The sequence below is a fragment of the Phaethon aethereus genome (assembly GCF_964289735.1).
Source record: "Phaethon aethereus genome assembly, chromosome: 1".
Classification (NCBI taxonomy): domain Eukaryota; kingdom Metazoa; phylum Chordata; class Aves; order Phaethontiformes; family Phaethontidae; genus Phaethon; species Phaethon aethereus.
In genome coordinates this window covers 61,451,563-61,473,396 of record NC_138575.1, presented here as the reverse complement: position 1 = coordinate 61,473,396, position 21,834 = coordinate 61,451,563, and the positions used below count along the sequence as shown (strand labels likewise).

At 40.5% G+C, this 21,834-nt stretch overlaps 1 protein-coding gene across 1 annotated transcript in view; it reads left to right on the top strand.

Annotated features, from left to right (window-relative positions):
* RFX4 (regulatory factor X4) overlaps positions 1-21,834 on the top strand; it is a gene marked incomplete at both ends in the record, with an annotated part of 96,015 nt that overhangs the window by 33,513 nt on the left and 40,668 nt on the right. Inside the window, 4 exons of the mRNA XM_082014331.1 lie at positions 13,875-13,936; positions 18,651-18,864; positions 19,707-19,784; positions 21,553-21,716. Coding sequence (XP_081870457.1) covers positions 13,875-13,936; positions 18,651-18,864; positions 19,707-19,784; positions 21,553-21,716 — 518 coding nt within the window. The remainder of the gene's footprint in view (positions 1-13,874; positions 13,937-18,650; positions 18,865-19,706; positions 19,785-21,552; positions 21,717-21,834) is intronic.

The window sequence follows — 21,834 nt, the reverse complement described above, 5'->3', positions numbered from 1 at the left end:
ACCACTGTGGTTATTTCCAGACTCACAGTGGAGATGCACTCTTAGCAGAGATGCAGTTGTGCATTGTCCAGATGTGAGCAGTAAAGCTCTTATTCTATGCATCACTAGCAGACGTTAAGGGCTCCTAGGACGTTACATAAAGTTCTTTTTTTGGATTTGCTGGTCAGTTCATGTTTTCCTTTCAGTGAAAAATAGGATGGTATTTTTTATTTTTTACTTTTTATTTACTTTTTTATTTAAAACTGAGGTTTTACTACAGAATGTGTCACAGGCCTTTAAAACTTGTAGGCTGTGAAAAAAACAAAGTGTAGAGTTTGGCACTGTTTTTGAAATGCTTGCAAGCATGAATGTAAAGCCGATTGTCCTGTAAACTATTCTCTTCTAGTGTTTGCAACATTTGTTCTATAGAAGTGCTGGGTATTCAAAGAAGGAAAAATGTTCCTAGGGAAAGTGCCTGTGTAAAGAGTAGGTGAAGGAGAAGAATGTATTTAAATATGGTATTATTTTCTATAGTGCATCTTTATGTAGGTGTTTTAGCAAGGCAAGTAAAATGTACCATGTTGTAACATTACTATGTTTGTTGTGTTTTAAAGACCTGCATAGCTCAGTTGGTTCCGTGTTAGGTTTCTGTTTAAATACACTGCATAAGTGTGAATGAAATTGTTCGTAGTACATATTGTTGCTACCAAGTGGCAAGTATAGTGGCAACATGTAATTTAGGAATAGTGAGAATAAAAAACAGATTTCATGCAAGCTAACACATTTGGAACGTGGGTAAAATTTACACGATGCTACTTTTGCTGCTGCTAAAACCTTCTGTAAATTGTAAGGTGTAAATATTCTGAAATTATTTTGTAAGAAAATAAATTTACCAGGGAATTCAACAATTTTCAGTATGCAGCAGTCTTGTTACACTATATGTTACTCCATCTTCCTCCTTTCCTGCCCCTCATACACACATCTGTTCACTGGTAGGAGTACCTTGGCTTAGCAGGACAGGTACAGTGTCTTCCATCCAAAACTCATGGCATTCCAGTGTGTGTTTTCATGTGCTGTGTTCCAAGTGTTTTACACTTGGTTGCAATAAAGTTCTGAAGCAGCGATGCAGGAAATTTGTTTTCCCTTTTTGTGGAGAGGAAGCCATACAGAATCATCCTAGTACTGTCCCAAACTAGTGCTTTGTGTGGCCATCACTTTTGGATCTGGAAACTGAGGCTTCTGCACAGGTGTGTCCAGGAACCTCAGACAACACTGCCACAAATATTGAAGTGAAACAGGCTTCTGCATCTGCAGAACCTGGAGCAAACCCCAGTGATTCTGTCCAACCTATTACTGCTAAGAAAATGTATTGCACAGTCATGAAGATCTGCAAGGCACACACCCACTTCGTCCAATCAATAGCTTGCAGTCAGCTTCTCCTTAGGAGCAGGCACATGGGTGAAGTTTTAGGCAACAGGCTTGTTATCATGTGACTTAAATACTGTATTAGCAATGTGTGTTGCATAAATGCCTTAGAGGCAGTGCAGTGAAATAGGTGCTATTTGAGGGCTTCCGCACTTAGCTGCTGAAAGAGACCCCAGACATGTTTGTCCTCATTGGGAATCATCAAGAGCCCTGCAGCTGTCATCTCCTCCAGAGAAAGGGGTTAGTTGTTCTGTGAAATTGTAGACAGTTCGCCTTTCAAGAGACCACATTGAATTTATGATTCATCTTTGAACTTTAGCTCTGTGGGCAATGTTAAACATTTAGGCTTTTTCTTTAACAGACTGGTAGTTTTTAGAAAGAGACATGGAGTTCAGCACATTAAAACAATCTGTAATAAGTAACATCCTAATGTATTGTTACATACTTAGTTACCTTTCAACTAACAGAACAGTGTTGATTTCAATTTTAAAGATACCACTGGAGACATATGAAACCTGCCTGAAAGTTATCTCTCCAGATTGAGGTTTTGTAGACAATGCGTCAGCCCATGTGTACTTCTTAAGCCTAATGTAGGTCAAATATACCCACAACAGAGCATGGAAAGGAGAACAGACAAGTTCTTCATGAACAGCTGAACTAATGGATCTTGTTTCCTACTATCTCCTATGTTCCCTAAATCCATAGCTTTACCTAAACTTTATATAACATTTCCATGTTTCCCTGCAGTACTTTTAACTATTTCCAGGTCCCAGCCACTACATCAAGGTCTTGCTTCTTTTAGTTTTCTCACACATCTGCTGCACTTTCTTTCTACATTATTTTTAGATTCCTTCATGTCTGTCTGTCTACTTGCCTGTGTCTCTTTCTCTCCTTCCTCCATGCTGACAGCTAGGCAAGAAGCAGCACACTGGGTGGCTGGTTCAGAGCAATAGAAGTGTTGACTGATTGCCTCATACTTATGGTTGTCCAGTCAGGCAGTGCCAAATGGCACAGCTAAAGCCTGAGCTTTCTTCCCTGTCTTGTCCTCAGCATTAACATCAATATGCCCTCTCCACTGTCCAACCAGTGTTTTCTATTAAACTTCTAGGACATGGACTGGACCTCAGCTATTGGTAATATTGGATTAGCAAAACAAAAATTGGTCTGTGGGGTGGAGAGATTAACAGAGAGACAGTAATAGCTCATAGACTGTTTCCTGAGGAAACCAGACTAATACCAACAAAAGTAACAAGAAGAGGAAAAAATCATAGAATCATAGAATAGTTTGGGTTGGAAGAGACCTTTAAAGGTCATCTAGCCCAGCCCCCCTGTAATAAGCAGAGACATCTTCAACTAGATCAGGTTGCTCAGAGTCCTGTCCAACCTGACCTGGAATGTTTCCAGGGATGGGGCATCTACCATCTCTCCAGGCAACTTGTGCCAGTGGTTCACCACCCTGTGTGAAAAATGTCTTCCTTATATCTGGTTGAAATCTACCCTCTGTTAGTTTAAAACCATTACACCTTGTCCTATCGCAACAGGCCCTGCTAAAAAGTCTGTCTCCATCTTTCTTATAAGCCCCCTTTAAGTACTGGAAGGCTGCAAGAAGGTCTCCCCGGAGCCTTCTCTTCTTCAGGCTGAACAACCCCAGCTCACTCAGCTTTTCTTCGTAGGAAAGGTGTTCCATTCCTCTGATCATTTTTGTGGCCCTCCTCTGGACCTGGTCCAACAGGTCCATGTCTTTCCTGTGCTTGAGGGCTCCAGAGCTGGAAGCAGTACTCCAGGTGGGGTCTCATCAGAGCAGAGCAGTGGGGCAGACCTGCTGGCCACGCTTCTTTTGATGCAGCCCGGGATACAGTTGGCTTTCTGGGCTGCGAGTGCACATTGCCAGCTCACGTCCAGCTTTTTATCCAGCAGTACCCCCAAGTCCTTCTTGGCAGGGCTGCTTTTGATCCCTTCATCCCCCAGCCTGATACCAGGGTTTGCCCCGACCCAGGTGCAGGACCCTGCACTTGGCTTTGTTGAACCTCATGAGGTTCACACGGACCCACTTCTCAAGATTGTCCAGGTCCCTCTGGATGGCATCCTGTCCCTCAGGCACGTCAACTGTACCACTCAGCTTGGGGTCATCTGCAAACTTGCTGAGGCTGCACTTGATCCCACTTGTCTATGTCACTGATGAAGATATTAAAGAGTACTGGTCCCAATATAGACCCCCAAGGGACACCACTCATCACTGATTTCCATCTAGACATTGAGCCATTGACCACTACCTTCTGGATGCGACCATCCAACCAATTCCTCATCCATAAAACAGTCTACCCATCATATCCACATCTCTCTCCAATGCAGAGAGAAGGATGTTGTGGGGGACTGTGTCAAAGGCCTTACAGAAGTCCGGATAGATGACATGGATAGCTCTTCTCTTGTCCACTGACGTAGTCACGCCATCATAGAAGGCCACTAGGTCTGTCAGGCAGGGCTTGCCCTTGGTGAGGCCATGCTGGCTGTCTCAAATCACCTCCCTGCCCTCCATGTGCCTTAGCATAGCTACTAGGAGGATCTGCTCTATGATCTTCCCAGGCACAGAGGTGAGGCTGACAGGTCAGTAGTTCCCAGGGTCCTCCTTGATACCCTTTTTAAAAATAAGTGCAATGTTTCCCTTTTCCCAGTCTCCAAGGACTTCACCTGACTGCCAGGACTTTTCAAATATCCTGGAGTGTGTCTTGGCAACTACATCAGCCAATTCCCTCAGGACTCTGGGGTGCATCTCGTCAGGTCTCATAGACGTGTGTATGTTCAGGTTCCCCAGGTGGTCTCGAACCTGATCTTCTCTTACAGTGGGAGGGACTTTGCTCCTCCAGTCCCCATCTTGCAGTCCATCCACTCAAGGGGTGTGGGAAGAGAGTCTGCCAGTGAAGACTGAGGCAAAGAAGTCGTGGAGTACCTCAGCCCTCTCCTTGTCTGTTGTTACCAGTCTGCCAGTCTTCCTCATCGAGAGGGATACGCTTTCTTTGACCTTCCTTTTCTGGCTGATGTACCTGTAGAGGCCCTTCTTATTATTCTTTGCATCCCTTGCCAAGTTCAGCTCTAGCCACGCCTTGGCATTCCTGACCTCATCCCTACACAACCAGGCAGCGTCCCTGTACTCTTGCCAGGATGCCTGTCCCTGCTTCCACTGCCTGTGCATTTTCTTCTTGCCCTAGCCCTTTAGTTTGACCAGCAGGTCTCCACTCAGCCATGCCAGTCTCTTGCTTTCCTTTCCAGATTTCTTACACCTGGGGATCGAAAGCTCTTGTGCTCTGTGGAAAGCATCTTTAAAGATCTGCCAGCTCTGTTCTGCTCCCTTGTCCCTGAGGGCAGTTTCACAGGGCAAACTCCTTGAAGAGCTGGAAGTTTGCTTTCCTAAAATTCAGGGTCCTGAATTTACTCTTCGCCTGCCCCATATCCCTCAGGACTGCGAACTCTACCAGCATGATCACTGCAGCCCAGGCTGCCTCCAATCTTGACATCACTGAGTAGCTCACTTGCATTGGTGACAGGTTCAGTATTGCATCCCCTATAGACATCCCCTCTGTCTATTACCTGGCTTAAGAAGTTATCCTCAGTGCACTCTAGGAGTCTCCTGGATTGCCTACAGATCACCGTGATACTTTTCCAGCAGATGTCAGGGTGGCTGAAGTCTCCCAGTAGGATGAGAGCGCGATGCCTCCTGTAGTTGGAGTAAGAAGGCTTTGTCAATAGACTACCCTTGCTCAGGCGGCCTGTAGTAGACATGAACAACGAGGTTCCCTTTGTTGTCTCGGTCTCTGATTCTTAGTTTTGCCTATACTAGCATTTGACAATTTGCTCCTACTTATGCTACCTGGTCTGTCATTACAGAACTTTTTCCTGCCTGCAAAAGACAAGACCAAGCATTCTTTTGCCCATATATGTTAACTAAACAGTGACCAGGGAGGGCCCTGTATTTGCTGGTTACAGCTCGGCATCAGCAAGTGGAGACTCCAGTGTTAAACTTCTGCTCTTACTGTAGGCAACAAAACATATTATATTCAACTGGATCATGATTTCACCCAAAAGTAAAGCAGAATTAAGTAAAACTGTTCCATGTAACCAGTGAGAATACAGAGAAGTAAAGTGAGGGCAGGCATGCCACTGAGTTATTAACAATAAAATGTTGCATATGAGAAAAAGCTTTCTTACATTGAACATGTGTAGACTGTGAATTAGTCTTCAGGCAGAAGGAGTGAAAGACTTGTTGCTGAGGACACTTAAAAAAGACAGCAACCTGTGCCCCTCATACCTGTGCTGTGAGTGCCTCAAGCTCTGCTTTGGGACCCTGTGGCCTTGGAGACCAGTTTAAAGTGTTTCCAACTGAAGTTCCGCCACTGCCTACAGCAGGGAGGGCTGGGCAAGTGTATGTTTTTTTCTGAGCAACATGTTATCACTGGCATTTTATGTTAATTAATACACTGAGCTAGGAATTATGGTGGATGAAGGTTCTGACTCATTATCCTCACCGAGTTTAGTTGCAAAAGCTAAATCATTCTGAATTGGGGCCTCCATTGAATCAAATAATTTACTTAAAAAGCAGGAATGTTTTGAGCATTTCCAAGCCAGTCAGTAACTATTGCATATGGATGAGTGCCATAAGGCTTCTTGGTTCTCTCCTAGCTGTAGCATGTTACCCAGCTGTTCAGCTGCGTTGGCAGGTCTCTGAGCTTCTCTTTTCACTTTTATTTCCAACATTGATTTTTGTTCTTTGTTTATTTTGTGACCCTGTATGAGCCTTATTTTCTTAATCGAGCCTCCTGAAGATGTAATCTTTCTCCTCTGCACTGGTTTCCCTTATACTCCATGTCCTCAGTTCAGTGCTTTAAATTTACTGTGCAGTACTAGGTCTCCTCCCAGACCCTGCCATCTCTCTCCTACAGAACACTTAGTTTCTCCTGGTGCAACCTCTTATGCATCCTGAAGAAGTATTCTTCCCACAACTCTCATATGCCCCCTGGAGGTTAAATACTTTCCTCTTTCGTTTTTCTTTTTTTCTTTTGGTGCTTTCCTGCCAGGTCTTTTGACAAGCAATAGTAAATTAATATTTGAAAAGGCAAACGAAGGATCCTGACACTTTGCAGGGTTGTTCGCCCCCCACATGAGGTCCCTTTACATCACTCTGGCAGCATAAAGAAGTTTAATATGGATGCATGCTCACACAAATTTTAGAGCCTCTTTATTGCTTCCTGACTGGCTTTGCTGTAAGTGAAAATTAGATTCCAGTACATTTATTTCACTAAATAAGGAAGGGTAAAGTCCACAATAGATTTGTAATATTTGTTAGGAAAGAGATATTTTACATTTTTGACCAGTATTTCCACTCCATTTCCAAAAAATAGTCTGAGGCACAGTTATACCAGCAGCAAAGTGCTCTTTTTTCCAATAGTTTGCTTTGCTTCAGGGAGGTACAAGCTGTACCAGCCAGAGCCCTCTTTTATCATTATGCATTGTCTCTATGCCCAGAAGTTGTGCCAGCAGGATTGCTCCTCCAAGCATGATTAGCACAAATAGGATTTACAGTTTCATGCTATCATACTATATATATTTAATGTTTACAAAGGACAGACAAGTAGCCTTATTGAAACCCCTTTGATAATGCCATTGTGATGTCACTGCATTCTGATTTGTCTTTGTGTTGAAATTCATACATCTGGAAATTGCCCTGTTATGTGTAAGGATATACTTCTCCTGAAGATGTTTTTTTTTGTTTTTGTTTTTTGTTTTTTTCCCTGTACTTTCAATTTGCTCCTAAGTAGCTTCAGTAGTAACTGGTATAGCAAACCAAATTTACTCTTAGTGCTCTCTTCTGATTGATAGACTAAAACAGCACTGGCTTTATTATGAACAATTACTACATACAGAATGTTTTTTTTATTAGACTTTTTTCTAGTCAATATAAAGAAGAAAGATAGAACTGGGGAAAAATCAGTCTAAAGCTGAGGATGTTATAGATGTTCTGTTACGGCATCAAAGGACTGTATCAGTCTGTCAGCACTACCTGAGCAGTCCCTGGTTTTTCTTCATCCCTTTTTAACAGCTCAGGTTCCTGACTGAAGGCCAGTTAACACCAGGATGATTTTCTTCCTGATGCAGAATATTCTAGGCCAAGCTCCTCTGAGGAGGCCATAATAACACAAGTACTGCAGAAGCAAGTAGTCATACAAGTGTGCGGAATGGGGATCCTACAGTGTAGTTGGAAAGCTCTTTGCCCCCTTGGCTCTGCTTCACAAATCCCTTGTATTATTGCAGGTTGCTGACTATTGCCTTTCCTCCTTGAGCTTGGTGAGTAAGAAAACCAACAAGGACACCTCAGTTTCTTTGGAGTGACTTTCCCTTTCCCAAAGATTTGCCCTCTAGCAAAGGGATTTTTACTAGCTTTGCCACTTCAAGCATCTGGCTTCTAGTTACGTCTTCAGCATGAAGCCGAGTGGCCTCTGGGCTGCTTTACCTCATGGCTTGTCAGCACGCCCCAGAGGCTGTTCTTACTGCACAAAGTCTGCCAGAGTGCAGGGATCCTGGTGCCCAGCCTTTTCCCACAGATATGCTGGGTGATGGCAGTAAGCGCCCTGGCAACCATACAGAGCAGGGGGAGTTGTGCCGGGTTTTGGATCTGCTTGGCTTCAGCAAGTCAGCACTGAAAGTGGCTGCACGTTAGCTAAGCATCTGAGTCAGAGCATTTGATGTTTGCAACTTTGTTGGGATGCAGTAATCTGTTTGATCATGCCTTAGGCTGAATTCCATCTGGCCAGTGGAGCTGCTGAAGGAGGATATTATTGTACATAGATGAATTTGAGCAGAGGTCCCACAAGCTTCACTAAAGGGTCCAGTTCAGTTGGAGTTCTCATGGTGTTTAATCTCCACAGCAGGCAGAACTGGGCACAGACATTAAAGAAAGTGCCAGCAGGCTTCTTTGACTTGCTTTGCAGTATCAGTTGAGATGTATCAGTGCTAGAAACAAGATCTTCTCCTACAGCTAGACCATGCCCTGTTCCACGAAATGATGAAAGTGAGTGGAGATAAATGCGAAGGTTATTGAATCTAAACAGACAACAGATCTGTGGTCAAGAATACTGATCCCATACACTGCAGTCTTCTCTTCTGGGCCTTGGAAGTAAGTGAGCAGGGAGTAGAGAGGGTACAGACAGAGCCACGCCTCTTCTCCTTTTCTTCACACAGTTTGATGGGTTTGGGGGACACGAATGATATTTTGTAATTGACTGATTTGATTATGGTCTTTTCTATAAAAGGGTGTTACCTGGGGCAAAGCTTTCCTGACCTTTTCCTCAAGGAAAGCCCCAAGCCATCTTTGAGCCAAAAGGTACCTGTTAACACAGGTGTTAATAATAACAGACTGTCTCAGGGCAGGATTTTCAAAAGCACTGAAACCAATGGGGAAAACCCAGAGTGATCTGGCTGGAGCAGTATCAGGCCAAAGGTGAATGAACCTAAAAATCCTACACTTATCATATAAGATTGAGGATATCAAGAGGTGTTTGTATTTCACAGCAGTGAGAAGAAGGAAAGCATAGCTGTGTGGGAGTATAATTATATTTGGCATCACTGGTTTCTTTCCTGCTGCCATGGCAAAGAAGTTCAAGACTGAAACACTACAATAGAATTTGGTAAATAAACATATATCTTCTGTACCTGACTTCATAAAGGCAAAGCCTGCCCTACTAGATATGGGACTTGAAACCTGAGTTGAGGTAAATAGAACCAGGCCCATTATGAAGAACTGTTATCAGACGAAAGAGAATTTATTCCACTGTATTTAGAATCTTTCTAGAACCCCTCAGAACTCCAGAGCCTGGAGCCTGGAATCCATTTCTTATTCTGGCAGAGTGCAAATGCAGGATTGCAATTTAATTTGATTTAATTTCATTACTTTGGAAAGTTCTAGAAGCATGGATAAAATTATTTCAAATAGAAAGGAACAAGAGTCATGAAGAATAACATCCCTTTAGATCAGATGCACTAACAAAATGAACATGCCTTTAGCAATTTAAATTATTCCAGGGAAAAGATTTCTAAAAATCATCCTCAGCCTATTGCCCCCAGAGCAAAATTTAACATTTTGAAAAAGGGAGGGGGGAAAAAAAGACTTCAGAAGTTTCCAGACATCTTTGGTTTCTTCCATCCTTATTTGCTAGCACTAAGACAGACATATAAGATGCTTTATAAGATGGTTTGGTGGTTGTTTTTTTCCCGTGTTTTGTTTTGGCATCTCACATGATAGAAGAATTTAGATGGAATAATTGGGAAACATAAATTTCACAGTTTGGCGCTGGAAACAATGAGGAGTGATGGGTCACAGTGTAAGGATGAAGGCAGAATAAACAACACATTCCTCATTTTAAAGCTGGGGCTGGTTCTGCTTGTGTTGGAATGTCATAGTGCTGGAAATGTAAGGAGAGATGCAGTGGCAGAAATTACAGCTGGCAGTAATCAGGATGAAGGAATGCACCTTTGCCGCCATTTGCAGGTAACAGAACAACTCCTGCACTTAGCCATGTCTAAGGTTAATAGGTTGCGCAGACTACAATACAGACCTTTACAGAGGAAGTACATTTTTCTAGTTGTTACTCACAAAGATTTCTCTGTTTTTTATGGATGCTTAAGTAACATATTTCATTTATATTCCATATGTTAAGAATGAACAAAAATACAAGTAACTACATATTTAATTCAAGTTTATTCAAACACCTCCACTAGGGTGAAAAAGCCAAAACAGGATGAAAATCCTGTTAGCTCCAAAACCTGTGCAATATATGTTGAATTGTGCTACCAGATTACACAATAATCTCGGTGTGAGAGAATGATCTGAGAAGACTTTTCTTTCCTGCATTCGCTTTGGCTGTCCCATACATTCAGAGTGGAAAGGTTACTGCCTGCCAGAAAGAAAAAGGTCCCCTTATGTTCTACCAGCACAGACATTCCTAAAACCATGTATCATGATTGGCTGCAAAAGGGTTAAATGCTGACCTGGATATACTAGTCCCCTGAAAAGATGCAAACTATATATGTGTTGTTTTATAATGGCTTTTATGTATGCACTAGGCAAACACCAAAAGAACTGTGGAGTTGCAAAAAGAGATAAGGCAGTTCTTAAATTTTTTTTTTTTTTTTTTTTTTTTGTTAAATCAAGAAAGACATACAAGATTTTCTATTGGCAGAAGGGAAGAACAGGTTTTTAGCATGGCACAGAGGAAGGAGAGGGAGAACAAAACTGAAATTTAGTAACTGAGAAAGAAATTGAAGGAACATTGGTTTCTGAGGTTAATACAGTAGGGACAGAAGTTATTTGCATGTGAAACTCCTGGTCTACATGTGTCTCAAAACCAAAAAGCTAATTAGCATAAAATAATGCCTAACAGTCAAAACTGCCACATAATTTAGGTGCATTTTTGCTTGGAAAATGTAAATCTTGTACCCTTTTACTCAGCAGATCTCATAGGGCAGCTGGATTTGTGGTCACTTTGGAGAAGTATGAGATGAAATTTCAGTTCCCTTGAAGGACAATGGTAAAAGACCCATTCACTCCAAAATTCACTTGGATACCACCCATGAGATCTTTTTACCACTGCTTCTGTTGAGAAGCCAGCATTGCTGTGAGAACAGGGACTGGGCTCCATTCAGAAAGCAGCTCAAACTGCATGGTCTGGTCTTGATTCGTATGCTTGCACAACTCTACTGCAGTGATGAAAGGAAAATGATCCAACTTGGTTTTCAGATCCAGACCTGAATTTTCATGTCTGACAATTAGGAACCCCCTTACTTCCCCATCCAGCTGTAAAATTAATGCCTTTTCTCTGTAGGTCTTTGAAAGTGAATAAACATGAAACACAATTATGATTAATTTTACAGAGTGAGTTTTCAGGCTGAAGTATGATTTAAAAATCAGCAAATTGGGTCCCTCTGCTTATTCCATTGATTTCAGCACACAGTGAACTCTACTCTGTCCTGCCTGATCTGTCTTCCTCTCTCCTTTAAGGGAAATCTGACTGCTTGTGGCAATATTGTTGCATGAGGATTTGCATAAACGTAGCTGAATATAAACATTTATATGAACAGCTAGTTCATTTAGTACTTTACTTCTTTTATTCCAAATACAAACATAAATACCCATGCGCATGTGTAGGAGAAGCCAAGCATGAGTATGCTGTTATACATATTTTACATAGGCAGCAATAAATCAAAAAGTCCTGACTTTTTTTTTAAAGGTTTAATAGATTTTTTTTTTTTTAAATTATTGGTAAAGAATATTTTAAATGATGTATACTTCTCAGCTATATTCTGAAAGGTGTATCTCATTGTTTAAAATGTGCTGAATTTAAAAAAGAAACAAAGAAAGAAATGACAAAGGGATCATCTGATCAACTGCTCCATTATTCTTCTCTTTTCCTGATCACCTCTGCCCTGGTATGTAGATATTGGCTGATGTATTTAAATCCCAGGAACTCCCACGGCATATGGTTCATGAAGTAGCATTTACAGTGTGCACTGTGACACTTTGTCACTTATAGAAAGACTTTGAAAGTAATATGGGTTCATGTTGTTCCAAAAGAAAAAATAGGGTAAAAGTATCTCTAATATTAAGATTTACTTCTGAGTCTACTGATGTGAAATCATTTTTTGGAGAGGAATGGTATTTTCTGAAATTAAAAAAAAAAAAAAAATCCCCTAACCCCAAAAAATCGTCCTCAGAAAGTAGTTCTTCAACATTGCCTTTTTTCCCACAGCCTTGTGGAGCCCCCAACCCTGTCTACAGAAAATGAAAGAGAGAGGGGTGGGATTAATGTGTAATTAAAGGGAATTTGGAAGGCTGAGATGTTGCGGAATGTTAGATCAGTAGCTGGAACAGCATGTGGTGTTCTTTAGGCAGGCTTCATTGAATCCACACAAAAAAAGAAAGAAGGGCTGCTTGCCTGTCTGCTCATTTATCAAACAGCTAGGCTGAACTTTCACAGCTCCACAAAAGTGTTTTACTGTTTGCTGAAGTTTTGCTCCAGAAATTAAAGCTGAACAACCTACCCACTCTGAGCCTGTGCTGCGTTTTTGACATCAGCCACGTTGTGCAAAGCTCTTGGAAACCAACACAGGTCAATTTTTACATGATACAAAGAGAAGGTGACTGTACATTTGCTAAAAAAAAAAAAAAAACCTGAAGAAATGGTCAAATATGTGACATTGTAATGTCTTTATTTATATAGCACCTTTTGATCCAAATACATGTTCCAGAGCTTTCAGTCATCAATCAGGATTAAATATTTATCACAGTGGCAAAATGTGATATCACAGTGACTGGTGGAGGAAAAAAGTCTATATTATTTAATCAATTTTAATGGATGTTTTCTTCTGGTTGAGCAGTTATATTCCATCTTATATGTCTGTTTTTCTTTAACATTAGTTGGTGTCTCCCCCAGAGAGGAAACATTTAGCAATTTATATAATGAAAACACAATTAAAACAGATTATAAATTAGAAAAGGAAGAAATTCCTTTTGCAAGTGATTCTTCAAGGCATACCATAGTCTTTCTTGCATGGCTGTTCTGCCAGAAGAATTTTCCTCCTATTGCAGACCATGCTAAGAATCAGGTTCAATCCTATGATGTGCTGAACACTGCCTTTCCAGCAACTACAGCAGAGCTTTTTCATTCACGACTAGCCTGGTTGACAGAGGCTCTGATTACTGAAGGCACTATCTACATTCATTAATTCATTTCCTTAAATGCATCTGGCACTAAAGAAGTTTTGTTTTACAGTAGCAATGTTCTTTTAATCTCTGCTGACAGACCAGAGTCCAGATTCTTGATGATACGCTGCTGTTTCTGAGATGCACTTGTTTTCCATAGAGGATAAATGGATTACAAGCTATCTTTACAAATGCAACAGTGAGTCTTGCCTGGTGGAATTGGTGCCCTTGTCAAATACCAAAATCTTTTCAGGGAATCATCTTTCAGAAAAAGGAATGTTTAATGGCATGATTGTGAAGTTCTTTAAAGGACTGTGGCCTCCAACACTCTCAAAAAGGGAGTTTCCTCTATTTGCAGCAAACCCAAGTTTGTTGATCCTGCAAACTGATGTAAATAGTGGGCCAATTCCAAGTACAATCCTCCTTAGTTTAGAGACAGAACTGATCTTAGATTTTTAAGAAAATGTATTCTACTCCAGTAACTTCAGAAAGTCTTTATTTAAATTAGTGGTAGTTAATGGAATTATATGGAATTTTAAAGTCTCTTTCTCCTCTTTCAGTAATGGAAAAAATCAAAAGCTTTATTTCTGATTCTTTCTGCCATGTATTTTGCTGATATTGCGGTACAGGTTTTCTGCTTTCCTGTCTTAACAGTCTGTATTAAATTAAGTATTAGTAAATGTGCTTTTCAATTTTTTCTAATATCACTTCTACTTATTTGCAGATAATAAGGCAACAGTTTCCACAGCTAACGACAAGAAGACTTGGAACCAGAGGCCAATCAAAGTAAGCAGTGTATAATATTATTATTATCGTCTCACAGAGGGCCCCATTTGGCTCTGGCTTTACTGAATAGAATAGTATAAGATCAGGGAATAATTTGTCCAGTTGGGGACTTAAAACACAACTTTGAATGAGGTTCCATTGTAGTCTTTATGTTGCCTTACTGATTCAACAGTGATCCTGCAAAGGTAGCCTAATGGAGGCTGTTTATTGATTTCATCAGCAATATTTTCCATATTATTCCTATAATGTTTTTCACCTCAACTCGCTTTACACAATATAAAGAACATTCACACCCAGGAGTAATGGTGCTACTGTTGGAGGCTGGGAAATGACAGCTGGTTAACATCATGCTTCAGTTTAGAGGACAAGTGGCAGAATGCTATCTGGAATTTAGGTAGGAACATACATTGACCTAAACTGAAATTGTCCACGTGCCATTTTTCCTATGTAATTGTTGTGGTTTAACCCCAGCCAGCAACTAAGCACCACACAGCTGCTCGCTCACGCCCCTGTGGTGGGATGGGGGACAGAATTGGAAGAGTAAAAGTGAGGAAACTCATGGGTTGAGATAAAAACAGTTTAATAGGTAAAGCAAAAGCCACGCATGCAAGCAGAGCAAAACAAGGAATTCATTCACTACTCCCCATTGGCAGGTAGGTGTTCAGCCATCTCCAGGGAAGCAGGGTTCCATCACACGTAATGGTTTCTTGGGAAGACAGACACCATAACTCCAAACATCCCTCCACTCCCTCCTTCTTCGTCTCAGCTTTATATACCGAGCATGATGTCATATGGTATGGAATATTTCTTTGGCCAGCCTGGGTCAGTTGTCCTGGTTGTGTCCCCTTCCAGCTTCCTATGCACCCCCAGCCTTCTCGCTGGCAGGCCAGCATGGGAAGCTGGACTGTCCTTGACTACTTAGGAACAACTCAAAACATCAGCATGTTATCAACATTTTCTCATCCCAAATCCAAAACATAGCCTCACACTAGCTTCTATGAAGAAAACTAACTCTATCTTGACTGAAACCAGGACAGTAGTGAAATCCAGCATATCTTTAGGTGATCAAGGAATTAGTTTATTGCCTTACCCAAAAGATGGTACTTCATGGAAACAGTTCATCCTAATTCCAGAATGAGAAGGTGATTCAGAAAGAACAATGAACTTCCTGGAGTATTTGACTTTTTCCAATTGTTGACAAGATGTGATTCTACTACAAAGAGGAAACAGTGACGTTTTTAGACTTTTTTTCTGATTGTGGACTCCACAAAGTATTTCCAGTGGAGCTTTGGATCTTTTTATTGTAAACATAAGCTCCCTAAAAAAAAATTAAATATATATATATATATATGCTTTTCTTGATTAGCTTTCACAGAATCCTACAGGGTAGTCTAAGGGTAATCTTTGTAGATCACAAGTGGTAAACTATGGAGGAGGAAATTAAAACCTGGGAGAGTGTGTTTGCAAAATTTTGCTGGTAAAGCTTCTCTTTCAAAACAAAGCCTAGAAACACAACATTACTAAATACTGAGAAACAAATATGCTATGAGAATTGAAGTTACATACTAAAGCTAGAATGACCCACTCTTTAAAGGAAAAAAATAAACTAAGATGGTAAAAGAAAGGCTATTAAAATTAACTTTACTGTGCTTTTCTAACAAGTGGTCCATGCCAAGGACTATCTCTTTAATGGGACCAAACGTCCTTTCCCCCATCTTGAGATTCTCCTACTTCTATAACTAAGCTTTCTTTTTCTAGAGCACTCATATTTAAGCAGCTGATGGAAGATTTGAAATCTCTTCCCAAATGTAAATCCAGAGCTACCATAACATCAGTCATAACAGAGCTACCAGAAATCTCCCAGGTGCAAATTCTGGACTAGTTGAACAGCCTATTAGGAAAGCACGATAGGTCCGGACTCAGAGAATCAGGATCTTGATGAACCGAATCTAAGTTCTTTGGAAGTTCATAAAGACGGAGTGAAAGCATGCACAAGTTGCTTTATGGAAGCATTCATATGAGAGTACCTGTTTTAAGCCATCAGATCACTCTGACATTGGCTACAACTTTCTTATTTGTCTTCCTGTTTAATGAAAAGAATAAGGACTGCTGTACTTCCAAACTGGAGCTCCTCCTGCAGCTCCAGGCATCTCTCAGAGGGGCTGACTGAAGTTGTCTTGTGTCTCTAAAAGCTATGTCTCTTTACTCTCAGCGAGGTTAAAAATCAATGAAACGTAATATTTCTTGTATATTTTCCCCCTAACCTCCATGCTTATCAGAAGGGCTTACAGGTCAGATACTCCTCTCATGCCACCTTTTCTGTAAAGCATGCTGTCTGTGCTTTGCAAAATCCTTAGCCCCTGAGAGTCCCTGGACACCCCTGTGAGGGAGATCATAGTCACTCAAATTTCACAGCCTCGGTATGTATGAAATTGAGTTCTTCTGCTCCAAAAGAAGATGCCTGCATCTTCGTCAGTGGTTAACACCCAAAGGATTACAGCATACAGAAGAGGAGTCCTTCTCATTTGATCCAGTGCAGAGGAGAGGTATAAACACACACATACTACATGCACACTGTACTTCTTTACAGTAAATACACTCCTTGCTAGATCCAGCACAGCTGTAACTGAGCTCTGGTTTTGTTTTCTGAAACATCTGACTGGATTCCAAGTAAGTGTTACATAAAGAAATTTAGGCATTAACACTTCGGTCCTGTTATCACCAGCTGTGCTGACTGATTGCTGCCAGAATAATTTTCATTCCACTTCCCTGCTACAGCAAAGGAAATTCAGCCATAGAAGTGGTTAAGATTATCTGACTTCACACTGTTCTGCCTTCAGTCTTTTTATAGCACAGCTGCCTTGTAACATTACAAAGTTCAGAGATACAATGGTGCTATACTCTTGGTCATCAGTTGTGAGGCTTTCTTTTTTGCAGCTGGGTTTATTGCTGTAAGCATGTTCTCTATTGCACTGAGCTTAAAAACAGTACCACCACAGGTGAGCCATGAGAAGGCAGCTAAACATAAAAGATGATTTCTTTCTGTACTGTCGCTTGAAACTCTTCAATTATGTACACAAGAGGTTAGTTAAACTGATGGAAACTACATGGTGTAAAGGGAATTTTACTTCTGTCTTTAAGGGAGTGTTGCAGATACTGGATCCATGGGAGAAAAAAGCATTCCACTATTTACCACAAAAACGATTGTGTAGTCTGCATGTTATTCTTTATGGATCAAACTTTCAAGCCCTGTTTATTGAATTAATTTGGGGTTTTTTTTCTGCTAGAAATGCAGAAAAGTGCTTGGAAAAGAATCTTTGTAAACTGCAGCAGTGAGTTTTTGCCATTTGGGATGGTAAAATTACTGAAGGAGGAAGCTATTTGGAAAAATTTCAGAGTTAATTTTTCTATTGTTGTCTACATGATTTTGAAGCTACCTGGAAAACTATTTTAAGTAGTTTACTGCCAAGTGAAGTATACCAGAAATTAAATAATGCACAGTGACTTTTCACTGCATTTTCCAGGCTTTCATTCTTTTTTTCTTGAATTGATTTAAAAGGAAGCTTAATATAAGAGACTGACCCTATTTAAGTTCAAGTGAACAGATCTGCTGACAGCACTCTGAAATCAGTAACTGGCTGGGGAGAACAACAAACATCTGGAGATGGTAACTTCTCCTGCCACCATAGTGGGATCCAGAAAACAGTGTCTCATCATGGTCTGATAGGCTTTTGAGAGGCTGTAAGGAGAGAACTGGAAGATCATTGAAAATACCTGTAGGAAAGTAGGGTAAATCAAAGGTATACGAGCAATACAATCTTGTGATGCCTTTTGTAATCATTAAAAATTTAGCTGATGGGTTGGAGGTGTCTACAGCTGAGAAACTGAAATAAAAGTTAGCAAATTACGAAAGGAATAAGATTACCTTTGCTGCTTTGATGCAAGAGTTAGACTGGATAATCAGTGCTTCCAACTAAGCTGTAGCACGAATTTGTGCCGTAAGGCCACCGATCCATTTTTGTAGCACAGCCACACTGTGTAACTCCCACTGTGGTCTGCACAGAGTTACAATGCAGCATCTCTCACTGATCTAAGCCCAGTGCTGATGCTAACTTATGAAGCAACTAATTTTGAACGGTAGATTTCCTACCATTCATTGCTTTCCAGCACAAGCCTTTTTCCTCTCCTCTCTTTTCACTGAAGTGTTTTCAATTTTTGAAACATTTCTGATCAACTAATTTGCAATAAAGGCTCATGCTTTTCAGGGATCAAAACAGCCCTCAACAGTCAGAGAATCAAGGAGCTGAAAAAACAACAGAAGGGCCAGTCCAGAGGGTCTGTACCTCTGACTATTGCTAAACTAAAGGAGCAGCTGCACAGCAAAGCTCTGCCAACAAGTAGCTTTAGGATGCTTTTTTTTTTTCCTAAGAAGAAAAAGAACGCAAGTCCATTATTTTCTTGCCCTGCGACAGTCTCAGCTTTATTAACTCCGAAGAGAAATACTTTTACCAGATGGAATGAAAATTGGAAGCCCAATATATTACCGCAATGTTCTGCTACTGAATCAATGCTTGTTAATAATATATAAACTATTGCACAGTCTGTTTTGCTGTAGAAATCATTAGCATTATCAGTTTCTCTTACCCCCATATATTTTATTTTTGTTTAATTTTACAACAGTCAGCTTTATAAAATGTACATCTCTGTGTATCAGGTACCATTATTATGGAATTGCAGTGAAAGAAAACTCCCAGTATTATGATGTGATGTATTCTAAAAAAGGAGCAGCCTGGGTCAACGAAACAGGAAAAAAAGAAGTAACCAAACAGACAGTGGCGTATTCACCACGATCCAAACTGGGAACATTACTGCCAGAGTTTCCAAATGTCAAAGATCTAAATCTGCCAGCCAGTCTGCCAGAGGAGAAGGTAACACTTTGGAAATCTTTTCTCATCTTGTCTTGTTTTTTTTTCCCTGCTCTGGATGAAAGCTTTATCTAAAATATAAAGACTTTAAATTAGACTAAGTTTAATAAAGTTTTGACTTTATTAACGGGGGACTGAATTACTTCATGTAATAGGAAAAAATATCTTCCCTTAAAATAGACAGCTGATGCTATCAGCTGCATGATATTTCTAAAACCTGTGCATGTTTTTTTTTAAAGTTACATACAAACAACAGGTGAGGTTTGAGGATAACTGTTTTTAATATGTTACAGCTCTTTAATCTGTGAACACATTTGATGGCAAACTGAGTAGCAGTTCTGATGTTCTCTTGAGCAGAGAGAGACTTAGTGAATTTCTTATCCTTCTAGACTAGAAATTAAGAGAATCCTGTCTGCACATATGACAAAAGTCCTCTGGCTGCTCTTGGCTGAGCTTGCTAGTTTTCTGATGCTATTCACATGTGTAGTATCAATGTGAAGTGGACAAAAGAATAGGGTTTTGTAGTTCTTTATGTCCTAATTAGGGCCACATTCTCGTCTTTGATCTCACTGAGGCTTTTTGCTCCTCTTACATTTGAAGAATCCCCATTGACATAGTAAAATCCATGAATTCAAAGGGAGAATTTACTTTTAAGAAGAAACCTCATCTTAAAGCTATTCTAACTAATCTAACTAGACTCTAACAGATTTCATTATTTTTGCAATTGTGCATAGGTAAGATAAGAAAAAAACTTACTTTTTTGTGCTCTATATTCTGATAGTTTTAAAAGTGGATTTCCTAAAATAGAGTGGTCTTTTGCGTGTCTCCCTTTCATTCTTTTTCAGGTTTCTACCTTTATTATGATGTATAGAACTCACTGTCAGAGGATACTAGACACTGTAATAAGAGCAAACTTTGATGAGGTATGGTTGGAAAGTACAGTTGTAGTTTAATGATATATAAGATGTTAATGGATCTGAGCTCTTATTTTGAATGTGATATTACAAACTTCTGATTTTGTGGTGAACAATAGCTATACTTGAGTACATAATACATGGCTGATAGTGTTAAATCTCACTTATAACACTGTGCAAGTTAGAGGAATAAAAGCAATGGAATGTTTTTTTTCTCTCCATTCTCCAGAAAGATTAAGGTAGCAATATCCCCTTATAAGATGTTGGACAATCCACTTCTTACAACTCAAGAAGTGTGTCCATCACCACTTTTCTAAGCTTAGAGTTCGGACTGAGCTCTGTTTGAAGGAGTTCCTCTGGATGTTCAGCACAAACCCAGGGCAGGTGCCACAGACAAAATGGTGGGCTCTGCTGGTCTATTAACAATGGCGCAGGGCAGTGGGGGGCCTACAGCCTCCCAGACATACCAGAAAGCTGTAGCTGAAGTCCCCAACTGCTCAGTTGTACTGCAGTGCAGCTAGGAACGCACACACTGCTCAGCAGTTGATACATCCATTACAGACAGATAAGGTTTGTACCTGTTGCATATCTGACTGAATCTGAGGGTTTTCTGGCAATGCATGCAGACAGTTTTATAATTAGAGCTGAAAAATAAAACATTACTGGAATGCAAGCAGTTTTATATTGCATGTGGAGATGGCCTCTAGTCCAGGAAAACAAACCTGACCACAGAGATGCTGAGGGCCTGATTCAAATATGACATCTAGGTCCTGGAAAAAAATCAAAGGAAATGGGTCTTTTGACTGCTTCTGAACAATGGCAAGATATTCCCTGCTTTTCTTCCTCTCACTGTTTAATTCTCACACTCTTCTTGTTTAAAGCTGAGGCTTTTTTAAGTCATTGTACCCAGTCTAGACGTTTCCATGTGAGAGAAGTATGTGCCACATATTCAGGACGTTTTGCTGGATGAGACTCAGAACACTTTCTTAAGAGCTGGATGTTATATTTTGTTAGCGAATCTGTTTGTCAGGTAGGGAAGGGGCTGAGCAGCAACAATATATAAATGGCAAATATTCTTTACTGCACCTGGTGTGATTACTTATTTCAGTACAGATTGTGTGCAAAGGGTTATCAGTTACAAATGCTGGTGTTCTGACCCCTGTAGAACTGACACCTTTATTTCCTAAATGAAAATTTTCAGAGGTATATTTTGCTGTGTCTGAAAACTCCTCCCCATTTTCTTTTTTGTCTTTCTCCATTCTTTCTTCTCTTTCCTTCATAGTGGAGGAAAGAAGAAATCCAAAAGTGTAGTGTTTCTTTCCAAAATGAAGACAGAAAATGGTATATTGACCCCTGTAAGCCATGTGCTATCCTCCTCTCCCTCCCTGCACCAGCCCTAGATTGCATTCCTTTGTAAAGACAGAGAGCACAGAGAGGAAAAAAAGGCTTGACATGTGGAAGCCAAAGAGTTACACTCACCAGCCATTGATGGAAGGTAAAAATCTGGTGGTTCCCATGGGTCTCTAATGTAGTAACACAAAGACACCCTGTCACAAACTCAGAGTGTTTCCTCACCCTTTGGTTGATTATCCTGTTGTGCACTGCATTACAGTATAAGCCTGTCTAGTTAAGGAATATGCCTTGCCTGTGTTGTACACCATCAGTCCAGCTCTGGGCTGAACCAAGTGCTATATAAGCCAAGTCATTTAAAGAAAATGGTATTTTTGGCCTTTGATTATTTTCACTTAAACATTCCTCCTTCTTCTTGTGATTGCAGGTTCAAAGTTTTCTTCTGCACTTTTGGCAAGGGATGCCTCCTCATATGCTGCCTGTATTGGGTTCTTCAACTGTAGTGAATATAGTGGGAGTTTGTGATTCAATTCTGTACAAAGCAATTTCTGGAGTTTTGATGCCAACGGTACTACAAGCATTACCTGACAGGTCAGTATAGCTAGCAGCACTGACCACTTTTAGTTCAGCTGTCTTTGTTATACCTGTTTTCTTCGAGAATGGCACCAGTTCTCAGAGAGCTGCTTGCTGCCACCTGTTTCCTGAGTTT